This window comes from Mustela erminea, chromosome X (assembly GCF_009829155.1).
Source record: "Mustela erminea isolate mMusErm1 chromosome X, mMusErm1.Pri, whole genome shotgun sequence".
NCBI lineage: Eukaryota > Metazoa > Chordata > Mammalia > Carnivora > Mustelidae > Mustela > Mustela erminea.
In genome coordinates, this window is record NC_045635.1 from 41,742,515 (window position 1) to 41,755,087 (window position 12,573).

General features: G+C 44.3%; 1 protein-coding gene across 2 annotated transcripts in view; it reads right to left on the reverse strand.

Moving 5' to 3' along the window:
- The window catches only part of SYN1 (synapsin I), a 47,357-nt gene that overhangs the window by 26,901 nt on the left and 7,883 nt on the right, over nt 1-12,573 (reverse strand). For both annotated transcript variants that reach the window (XM_032330003.1, XM_032330002.1), the window contains exons 2-5: nt 8,932-8,989; nt 8,735-8,826; nt 5,183-5,339; nt 4,924-5,013 (exon numbers count right to left, since the gene is read on the reverse strand). In XM_032330003.1, the coding sequence (XP_032185894.1) occupies nt 4,924-5,013; nt 5,183-5,339; nt 8,735-8,826; nt 8,932-8,989 (397 nt within the window). The remainder of the gene's footprint in view (nt 1-4,923; nt 5,014-5,182; nt 5,340-8,734; nt 8,827-8,931; nt 8,990-12,573) is intronic.

Consider the following 12,573-nt stretch of genomic DNA (forward strand, 5'->3'; position numbering starts at 1 on the left):
TGCTACCAGCACAAAATTGGACATGTAGATTAATGGAAAAGAATAAAGACTCCAGAAGTAAACCCACACATATACAGTCAATTAATCTGTGAGAAAGGAGACAAGAATACACAATGGGGAAAAGGCAGTCTCTTCAACAACTGGTGTTGGAAAAACTGGACAGCTACTTGCAAAAGAATGAAGCTGGACACCATGCTCAAAAATAAACTCAAATGGATTGAAGACCTAAACGTGAGTCCCGAAACCATAAAACTCCTAGAGACATACACTGGCAATAATTTCTTTGACACCAGCCATGGAAACATTTTTATAGGTATGTCTCCTCAGGCAAGGGAAACAAAAGCAAAATTAGAGTACTGGGGCTACACCAAAATAAAAATCTTTAGTACATCAAAAGAAACCACCAGTTAAACAAAAAGGCAACCTACTGAATGGGAGAAGATATTTTCAAATCAGTGGGGGTTAATCTGATAAGGGGTTTATATCCAAAATATACAAAGAACTCATACAGCTCAACACTAAAAAGCCCACAAATAATCTAATTAAAAATGGGCAGAGGACTTGAATAGACATTTCTCCAAAGAAAACATCCAGATGCCCAACAGACACATGAAAAGATCCTCAACATCATTAATCATCAGGGAAATGCAAATTAAAACCAGAATGAGATATCACCTCACACCTGTCAGAATGGCTAAAATCAAAAACACAAGAAATAAGAAGTGTTGGCGAGGATGGGGAGAAAAAGGAACACTCATGTACTGTTGGTGGGAATGCATATTGGTGCTGTCACTGCGGAAAATAGTATGGAGGCTTTTCAAAAAATTAAAAATAGAATCATCATGTGATCCAGTAATTCCACTATGGGGTATTTACCCAAAGGAAAGGAAAACACTAATTCAAAAATATATATCCTTGGGGCACCTGGGTGGCTCAGTGGGTTAAAGCCTCTGCCTTTGGCTCAGGTCATGGTCTCAGGGTCCTGGGATCAAACCCCACATCGGGCTCTCTTGCTCAGCAGGAAGCCTGCTTCCTCCTCTCTCCCTGCCTGCCTCTCTGCCTACTTGTAATCTCTGTCTACCAGATATATAAATAAAATCTTAAAAAATATATATATCCCTATGCTTATTGCAGCATTATTTGCAATAGCCAAAATATGGAAGCAACCCAAGTGTCCATCGATAGATGAATGGATAAGGAAAATGCAGTATATTTACAATGGACTATTACTCAACCATTAAAAAGAATGAAATCTTGCCATTTGCAAAGACATGTACAGAGCTAGAGCGGATAATGCTAAATGAAATAAGTCAGAGAAAGGCAAATACTATATGATTTCACTCATATGTGGGATTTAGGGGAAGGGAGGGAAAAAGAAGACAAAATCAGAGAGGGTGACAAATGATAAGAGACTCTGAACTCTAGGAAACAAACAGGATTGCTAGATGGGAGGTGGATGTGGGGATGGGGTAACTGGGTGATGGGCATTAAGGAGGGCCCCTGATGTTATGAGCTCTGAGTGTTATATGCAACTGATGAATTACTAAACTATACCTCTGAAGCTAATAATACATTATATGTTAATTAATTGATTTTAAATAAAAATAAGAAACAAAACAAGAATAAAGGAGATAGAAAAAAAATGCCTAGTGATGCCTGGGGGGCTCAGTTGCTTAAGCATCTGCCTTTGGCTCAGGTCATGATCCCAGGGTCCTAGGATTGAGTCCCGAGTTGGGCTCCCTGCTCAGGTGGGAGTCTGCTTCTCCCTCTGCCTGCTGCTCCCCCTGCTTGTCCTTTTTCTTTCTTTCTCTGACAAATAAATAAATACAATCTTTAAAATTGTTCATAATTTTTAAAAAACCCACATTCTTAAATACAGAGAACAAAATGGTGGTTTCCAGAGAGAAGGTGGGTTGGGGAGGGATGAACAAAATAGATAAAAGAGATTAAGAGTACACTTATCTTTGATGAGCGCCGAGAGAGGTACAGAATTGTTGAATCATTATATTATACATCTGAAACTAACATATAACACTGCATGTTAATTATACTTCAATAAAAAATAAGTAATGAGGGGTGGTGGCGCCTGGGTGGCTCAGAGGGTTAAGCTTCTGCTTTCAGGTCTTGATCTCAGGGTCCTGGGATCAAGCCCTGCATCGGGCTCTCTGCTCAGCAGGGAGCCTGCTTCCCTCTCTCTCTGCCTGCTTTTCTGCCTACTTGTGATCTCTCTCTCTCTCTGTCAAGTAAATAAATAAAATCTTTAAAAATCTTTAAAAAATAAGTTATGAAGATTAGAATGGAAATAAATGAGAATAGAAGAATAGAAGAACAATAGAGAAAATCAATGAAATCACAAGGTGGTTCTTTGAAAAAATCAACAAAATTCCTAGAAAGACACAAACTACCAAAACTGACTGAAAAAGAACTAGAAGATCTGAATAATCCTATAAAATCAGTAATAATAATAATAACAACAACAACAACATCCTACAAAGAAATGCCAGGAAGGGGCGCCTGGGTGACTCAGTCGGTTAAACGTCTACCTTTGACTCGGGTCATGATCTCAGGGTCTTGGGATGAAGCCCCATGTTGGGCTCCCTGCTCAGCGGGGAGCCTGCTTCTGCCTCTCCCTCTGCCCCTCCCCTTACTTGTGCACGCTCTCTCTCTCTCTCTCTAAGAAATAAATAAATAAGATCTTATTTATTTCCTTGACAGAGAGAGAGAGAGAGAGACAGCAAGAGAGGGAACACAAGTGAGGGGAGAGGGAGAAGCAGGCTCCCCGAGAGCAGGGAGCCTGATATGGGGCTCGATCCCTGGACGCTTGGATCATGACTTGAACCGAAGGCAGATCTTTAACTGACTAAGCCACCCAGGCACCCTAAATAAATAAAATCTTAAAAAAAAGAAGAAGAAGAAATGCTCAGGACTAGATGTCAATGTCTTCACCTGCACATTCTACAAGTATTTAAAAGATTAAACACTAATCTTCCACAGCTCTTCCCCAGAATAGAAGAGAAGGGACCACTATCCATCTCATTCTGTGAGGCTACTAGTACCCGGATTCCAAAAACAAAGACATCATAAGAAAACAGTAGATCAATATCTTTTCTGACTATAGATACCATAATTCTCAACAAAATACTAAAAACTGAATCCTAAAAAGGATTATACACCAGACTAAGTGAGAGATGGTCCAGGAATGCCAATGCGCCTCAACTCGCATGGAACTCAAGTAATGTAATACATCATATTCACACAATAAAAGAAAAAAACCCACACGGTCATATCATTAAATACAGAAAAAAACATTTGACAAAGTTCAACATCCTTTCATGATAATAATACACCACAAATTAGGAATAGAAGGGAAATTTGTTAACACGGAGGGAGAAGTTAACATATGTCAGACGCACTGTTCTAACCACTTTACAGTCATTAAATAATTTAGTTCTCACACCCACTCTGGGAGGCAGGACCTATTATTACCCCCATTTTGTGGGTGGGTAAACTGAGGCACAGAGCATTAAGTAACATTTTCTATGTTAGAGAGCTAATAAGTTGTAGGTCTCAGATTCCAATATAGAAATTCTGGCCAGAGTCCACGCTCTCAACCACGGTCAGCTATTCTGTCCTCTCAAAGAACTTGAATAATAATAATGATAAGCAAATTGGGTTTCCTAAGAACTAATGATTTGATCTTCATCTGTAAGAAAACTTAATTCGTAACACTGTTAACTTATATCAGTGGCTATAATTGGTAATGCTGGTAAGAATTTTTAATATTGATACCAATGTTTATTTAACCAAGTTGGTAACGTTGGGTCAATATTGACATTTAACTGTAATTTAACTCACACAAGTGGTGTTATCATTTATATAAGCAAACAAAATATATAACATTGTTAAAAACTTATAAAATTATAAAATTAGTTGTAAAGTTTGATGGCATCAGTAATGGTGATTCAATTTCTATTTGCAATTGAAATTTGATTCATAACTGTGGTACTCATAAATTATATTAGTACTCGTAACTTTAATATTAGTAATTATTCATAATATAAACTGGAGTTGTTAAAACCATATTAATAATGATTTCTATTAGAAGCTACCAGATAATTCAAAACATAGTTACTCATAATTCACATTAGTAATCTTAATTTGTAACATTGGCAGAAATTTGTAATACTAGTTACAATATTTGATATTAATAATGATCATAAAATTTCTAGTAAGCATAATATAATTCAAAACAGAGACTTATAATTTATATTAGAACATAATTTGTAATATTGATAATAATTTGTAATAATAGTTATGATCTTCAATAACACTAGTAATGATCATTCAATTTCTGTAAGGAACTGCAATTTGATTCATAACATGGGTCCTCATAATTTGCTGCAATAACAGTAATTTTTAGTAGTAGTGATAGGTTGTAATATTGGTGATTTTATTTTACAATCATAGTAACCCACAATTCAATTGCTCCTGGTAAGCAATTTAATTTGTAACATCGCTAGTGATGATTTTCATTGTCAATCCTCATTTGCAACATGGGTGACATTTCTATCACGAAGCATATTTGCTAATATAAGTAGCCATGACTTGATTTCTATATGTAATATAATCTGATTCATTACATTAGCTCTGTTCGTTTACAATAGAAGTTGATTTTTAATACCGGTGAGAAAAGATACTATAAGAAACAGGATCAATGACTGCAATCACACTTGTAAGCCCATCAGTAAATTCATGCTATTAATAAACCCGGTCGCGAAGCAACTTCACCGTCCCCCCCAACACACACACACTGGCTGCGCTCCCTGACACCGTCGCCATTGCTAATAATGCGTCCCCTGGCAATAAGGTCGCAGTAGGCACGACGCTTTCCCCTCCTGCCCTTCCTACGGCCCCCAGACTCACCATCTCTTTGTGATTGGGGTAGAAGGTCTGATCGATAAGAGGGAATTCCTCTGTTCCCAGTTTCTTGTGCAGTCGAACCATCTGGGCGAACTAGGAGAGCCAGGAGAGATGGGTCAGCACGCCCTCCTCGGGGACAGTCTCCAAGCTGGGATTCTGAGCTTCGAGCAACCCCCCTCCAAGATCGCAGGGATTTCGAACTCCCACACGCATGCATACAGGAGATAGTCCCTCCGCCAGCAGCGCCCTTCCCGCCACTTACCACCCAGGGCTTGTCGCAGAAGTTGTAGACCGAGTGCAAAGAGTTGACGCTGGGGATCCCGGCATACTGCAGCCCGATGACCAAACTGCGGTAGTCTCCATTCCGAGCCATGCTGAAGGCGTGCTGGCGAATCAGCACAAAGTCCGGCTTCAGAGACCTGGGGTGGCAGGGGGAGAGGTGTCGAGGATATTCACCCCACTCCCCCAGAGCTCCCCACCACCCTTAGAACAAAAACCACCTCTCGAATTCTCTGCAGCTCCTAGAAATTGCAAAGTGTTTGCTCAGGTCTGCGTGCGCACACACATGCAAGCTGTTTCCTTCCGCAGCAATACCCTTTTCACACTTTCCCACTCTCTGGTGATCCCAGGATCCTGGGATCCAGCCCCACAGCGAGCTTCTGCTCAGCGGGGAATCTGCTTCTCCCTCTGCCTCTGCCTCTCCCCTTGCTTACGCGGGCTCTCTCTCTCAAACAAGCAAATAAAAAACAAAACCTTTAAAAAAATGTCTCTCACAATATCGGTCTTCCTCCTCCAAACTGCAGACCCCTCCAGCATCCAACGTTTCCTTTATCCCTTTGCTGCTAAATATTTTTTCTTAGCAACTTTATATTTTCTGATTTGTTTATTGCATGTATCCCACAGTAGAACACAAGGTCCGTGAGGGCAGAGGGGTTTTTTTGAGGGGGGGGAGCAGGGGCTCTTTGGGAGGGGGTCAGTTTTCTTAACTGCCAGGTCCTCAGCACATGCAACAGGTCCAGGTGCACAATCAGCACTCAGTAAATATTTGTTGAATGTAAAATGCTGAGGGCAGCAGCTGGCATACTGTAGATGCTCAAGTAATATTTGCTGATTTAATATCTAAAAAGTTTGGCTTGCGGTCTGCTAGGACCCTTGGCTCTGCAGAAGAGAGGCGATCTTCCCACATTCTGTACCTCGTTTTTTTTTTTTTTTAAGATTTAATTTATGTATTTGACAGAGAGAAATCACAAGTAGATGGAGAGGCAGGCAGGGAGAGAGAGAGAGGGAAGCAGGCTCCCTGCTGAGCAGAGAGCCCGATGCGGGACTCGATCCCAGGACCCTGAGATCATGACCTGAGCCGAAGGCAGCGGCTTAAGCCACTGAGCCACCCAGGCGCCCCTGTTTTTGTTTTTTTAAAGATTTTCTTTAGGGGCACCTGGATGGCTCAGTGGGTTAAAGCCTCTGCCTTTGGTTCAGGTCATGATCTCAGGGTCCTGGGATCCAGCCCCGCATCCGGCTCTCTGCTCAGCAGGGAGCCTGTATCCTCCTCTCTCTGCCTACCTCTCTGCTTACTTATGATCTCTGTCTGCCAAATAAATAAATAAAATCTTTGAAGAAAAAAGATTTTATTTATTTATATGACAGAGAGAGACGAGAATGAGAGAGCACAAGCAGGGGGAGTAGCAGAGGGAAAGAGAGAAGCAGGTCTTGGCTGGGCAGGGAGCCTGATGCAGGACTCGATCCCAGGACCCCAGGATCATGACCTGAGCTGAAGGCAGACGCTTAACCAACTGAGCCACTCAAGCACCCCCCTAATTTCTTTTTATTTATTTATTTATTTAATATAGATTTTTATTTATTTATTTGACACACAGAGAGAGACAGCGAGAGAGGGAACACAAGCAGGGGAAGTGGGGAAGGGAGAAGCAGGCTTCATGCCAGGCAGGGAGCTAGACATGGGACTGGATCGCAGGACTCTGGGATCATGACCTGAGGCGAAGGCAGATGGTTATCCGACTGAGTTACCTAGGTGCCCCCCTAATTTCATTTTTTTTTAAGTTTCTTTTTGACAGAGATCACAAGTAGGCAGAGAGGCAGGCAGAGAGAGGTGGGGAAGCAGGCTCCCCGCCAAGCAGAGAGCCTGATTCGGGGCTCGATCCCACTGAGATCACGACCTGAGCCGAAGGCAGAGGCTTTAACCCACTAAGCCACCCAGGCACCCGCCCCCACTAATTTCTTTTTAAGTTGACATATAACACTGTGTAAGTTTAAGGCATAAAAGATGTCGATTAGGGGCGCCTGGGTGGCTCAGTGGGTTAAAGCCTCTGCCTTTGGCTCAGGTCGTGATCCCAGGGTCCTGGGATCCAGCGCATTGGGCTCTCTGCTCAGCGGGGAGCCTGTTTCCTTCTCTCTCTCTCTCTCTGCCTGCCTCTCTTCCTACTTGTGATCTCTGTCAAGTGAATGGATAAAATCTTTTCTTTTTTTTAGATTTTATTTATTTATTTGACAGAGATCACAAGTAGGCAGAGAGGCAGGCATAGAGAGAGGAAGGGAAGCAGGCTCCCCTGCTGAGCAGAGAGCCCGATGATGTGGGGCTCAATCCCAGGACCCTGGGACCATGACCTGAGCCGAAGGCAGAGGCTTTAACCCACTGAGCCACCCAGGTACCCCATGGATAAAATCTTAAAAAAAAAAAAAAAGATGTCAATTAGACACACATATATTGTAATAGAATTGTCACTGTAGCATTATTTAGCACTTCTATCATGTCACATAATTATCACTTCCTTTTTGTGGTGGGAATAATTAAGATCTGGCCTCTTAATAACATCCATAGTTAAGATACAATATAGTTGGGGCGCCTAGGTGGCTCAGTGCATTGAGCTTCTGCCTTTGGCTCAGGTCATGATTCCAGGGTCCTGGGATCAAGCCCCACATCAGGCTCTCTGCTCAGCAGGAAGCCTGCTTCCCCTCTCTCTGCCTGCCTCTCTGCCTACTTGTGATCTCTCTCTCTCTGTGTCAAATAAATAAATAAAAATCTTCTTAAAAAAAGATACAATATTGTTATCTATATTCACTACACTGTACATTGGATCTCCAGGACCTATCTTCCAGGTATAGGTTTATACCCTTAAACAACTCTTCTATTTTTTTTAAAGATTTTATTTATTTATTTGATGGTTTATACCCTTAAACAACTCTTCTTTTTTTTTTTTTAAGATTTTATTTATTTATTTGACGGAGAGAGAGATCACAAGTAGGCAGAGAGGCAGGCTTAGAGAGAGGCAGAAGCAGGCTCTCCGCTGAGCAGAGAGCCCGATGCGGGGCTCCATCCCAGGACCCTGAGATCATGACCTGAGCCGAAGACAGAGGCTCAACGCACTGAGCCACCCAGGTGCCCCTAAACATCTCTTTTATTCTATCACCCCTCAGTCCCTGGTAACCACCATTTTACTCTCTATTTTTATGAGGTTGGCTTTTTTTAGATTCCACAGACAAGAGATATCATACAGTATTTGTCTTTCTCCCTCTGATTTATCTTACTTAGCATAATGTCCTCAAGGTCCATTCACGTTGTTGCAAAGGGCAGGATTTCCTTCTCTCTCGTGCCTAAATATTTCATAGTATATACACACTACATCTTCTTTATCCATTCATTCACTAGTGGGCACTTACATTGTTTCCATATCTTGGCTATTGTAACATACCTAAGTTCTTGCTCCCAGGAGAATGGGTGGTGGGGGGGTGACGCTCCCACAGCTCTAAGGGAGTCCTTATGCCTGTCCCATAACACCAAGTTCACCTCTCTGCTTACCGCACGACCTTCACCCCGTTCCGAAGAACTTCCATGTCCACAGAGAATCCACCATTGGCGTGGGCCACGAGGTTGAGATCAGAGAATTCAGCCTAGGAAGGAGAAAAAATATCTGTGATTTACCCACATCAAACCAAAACGACCATCCAGGTTTCGGTCTGGACAGCCGACCCCCAGATCCATCTGCCCCAACTAACCTGTTCTACTTTAATGTCAATTTCTCCATGGATCTTCTTCCCTTTGAAGTATTTTGCCCTGGAGAGGAAAAGCAGAGCACAGCCATCAGTCTCAGGAAGTCAAAACCCAGGCCAGTTCCCTTTGACCCGTTTATCCTTCAGAGCCATAAAGTGCTTCGTGATTGTTGAAACCCTTTGCAAAGCTCAACAGTGCTTGGGATACCGTAAGTTCTGTTGTGATCCCTTCCGGAGGTGTGTAAATGTCAGAGGACGTTGTGAACTCTAAACGAAGTTCTCAAACCACAGCCGGCAGGCAGACATTCCCCAGAGGGTTGTTTGCTCGTCACACCGCTCCCAGAAATGTTTTCTTCAAAAAGCATTGCCAAAGGAGGAGTGCACTCTGCAAGTGGTAATGTACTTTGGAATTGCATGGAGGTTTGTAAATGGTAACAAAACAAAGCGAAACAAAACAAAACACCTAAAAATCCCAAACAAACAAACAAACAAACAAAACCAAAACCCCGTAGAGAATATGTATATATGAAGTGTGCCTGGGGAATGCCTCAGTCGCCTGTGTCTGCTTGTGAGTCCTGAAGGATCCTTCCATGCCCTGGCCCTTCCCCGTGGAGGATCACACTTGTCCATGTGTGCCTGAGCGCTTTGAGGGACCCAACTATGGGTGGGCGACTAGATAAAAGAGGAGCAGATCCGAGGGGTGCAGGCTGGCGGTGGTTCTACTGGAAGCGGCGAGGAGGGGGAGGGCAGCAATGATGGGCGTAGGGAGGGATGTGGCTGGCAGCCAGCCAGCCAGGGGAGTGCGAGGGGAAGCCAGCCAGGAGCGCAGCACGAACTCCTACCTCGTTATCCCTGGGCCAGGCTGGGTTTCCAGCGGCATCCTACCCTAGGCGCAGGATTCCTACCTAACAGGCTTCTCTACACGCAGAAGATCATCTCTGGTCAGGGGTCTCACTCAAGAGGGATGAGGAAAGGAGGCACTCCCAGGCTTGTCTCTGACACAGACACCCACCCAACATAAACGGGCCCTACAGACTTCATGGACAAACCCCAAAGACCCCAAGCACAGCCATTTTCTCGCCTCCCTCTCCCTCCCTCTCTCTCACAAGCACACTCCATTACCGACACTGTCCCCTTACAAGCCCCTTACAAGCGTTGGAGGGGAATTTCTCTGAGACTGGCACATTTTTTTCATTTATAAAATAATGATGAGTGTAGACTCTATCACTGTATTTCAAAGTTTTAAAAAAAGATTTCATTTAATTTATTTGAGAATGAGAGAGAGAGGAGAAGACGAGTGGGGAGGAGAGGGGGAAGCAGGCTCCCCACTGAGCAGGGAGCCCCATGCAGGGCTCCATCCCAGGACCCCCAGAATCATGGCCTGAGCTGAAGGCAGATGCTTAACTGACTGAGCCACCCAGGCGCCCCATATTTCAAACTTTTTTGACCCTAAGTATAATGAATACGTAGTGCTCTGCTCAGATGGCCTCTTCACAGCCAATGCACCCTGAGTGTCAGCTGGTGACATCTTAGGGCTATGTCCCACTGGGAACTGTCTTCTCTCATAGAGAATTGCCTTGGCCAAGGTTAGACCTACTTTAGGCAGCCCGTGTCTTCTCTCTGGTCCATGGGTGAGTACAAAGGCTAGCCTCTTGGCCTCAGTATAGGCTGACTCTGAAGGACCATCCCACCGCAGGTGTTCCCCCTAGTCAGTCTCTGATGCAGCTGCCTTGTGGACCAGCTGTCCCCTCTGCCCAACCCTGCCTTTCTTACAGGGGTTGATCCTAAATGCACACCCCCGCAAGCCTCCTGCATACAAATGCCTGCCTCGAAATCTGATCCCAGAGAACCCAGCCTAAACCAGTGTGCCAGAGATGTCAAACCACAAAAAAAGACTAATGCCATTCTGGAATTGGGTCACCCAGCAGCCAGCAGGCAAGGAGGAACCCTCCTTTGTTGGGGGGCACGGAAAGCCACCCACATACTGTAGCCACATAACACACTCTGCCGCAGGTCTGCGCTGTGGTACCAGCAGGAAACCACTCACACCCTTATGTTCTGGCACATTCCATGATACTGGACTTGTCCGTGGTGGGAAAAGTGGGAGTGTGGAGTTCATTCTCATGAGCATAAGAATTACAGTGTGGCATCCCCTGGGGTGTGGGGCCATCAGTAACTTTTACTGAGGGTCAACTGTAATAAGATCTGGCAGAAGGGAGTGCACCAGTTGGTGAAATGTCCCTGGTGCTCTAAAGGCCTGGGGGAAATGGTCAGCAGACTCCAGTGACTGTTTGCTAAATGCCAATGATTAGCTGAAGAAAGATGGGATATGTTCAGGGTGAGTGATCACTAATCCAAAGCAAAATGTGGAAGCGAGAGGATCCCCTTGGTTACATTTAAGGAAACCCTAATCCTTTGCAACTGGAGGGCAGGCATTGGGGAAGACCAGGGACTTAGGGCATGATCCTAAGTGTAACAAAACTTCAGAGGAGGTTGAATTCTCAGGCCTAGCACATCTCTTATGTCATGATCAGGGCCCAAATAGGCCAAGATTGAAGCCCTTAGACTTGGGATGGGGATATCTGGGAAGATGCATGTAATACCTTAAACTTATTGCTTCACCTGAACCGACTGGGCCTGCAGAGGTAGGCTTCTCCTCCTTGTTAAAATATAGACCTTCCCTCTGCTTGAAGGTAATACAGAGGCCTTGAAGGAAGCAGGTGCCTTTTAAAACAATGCTCGCCCCTTTCACAACCTCCCTCCCTCCCCTCTTAGCAACCAGATCAATAAGCAGGGTCAAATCCTAGTACGTCTGATTGAAAAGGTATATTTGCAAAGGAAGGAAACAGTATACAGAAGCTGAAAAATCTGGCCAGTATGTACTGACAAGAGCTGTAAAAGTATGCAAGAAGCTGGGTCCTAAGGACAATGGAACAAGGAGGTTGAACATGAAGTTGGAGCGCTCTCCCAGGACCCAGAACTGGAAACCCTGGCAAGGACCGTTGGATGCCTTGTGGAGGCTTGGAGAAAACAGTGGCCCACACCAAGTGAAGCAGAAATGCCAAATCTTCCATGGCAGACTGTGGAAGAAAGGATCAAAGGACTCAAAGAAGCAGACATGTTAGAGAAGTTATGCTACATGAGTCTAGGAAACTCATCAGCTGACTCTGTTCTATGGGAAGGGCCAGAGGATCTACCCAACTCACAAAATCAATAAGGAATATGCTGGTAAGAGTGGCACCAGCCGGGCTGAGAAGCACAGTAGTGGGAAGGTGGTAACTGAAGTCCTGTCCCAGGTCCTGTTCACAGTGGGTCCCCTGGGTCCACAGGTCCACCCCACGGCCACTTCTCCAGTCCGCAAATGCATAATTAAACTGGACATATCTGTAGTTGTCAGAACCACTACGTGGGTTCCTTGGCTTGTGGGGTAAGAGCTATTGTGGTGGGAAGGTCCAAATGGACGCCTCTAGAACCACACCCTCACCCCCCCGATCAAATCAGCAAATCCAAGCTAGATTATATCCAAGCTAGATTATATCTATCCCAAGGGTGATGTTGGAAACTAGCGCTTCTGAAAGATCTAAGGGATGCAGGGGTGTTAGTCCCATCATATCTCCCATTGAATGGACTAGTTCGGCTCCTGGAGAA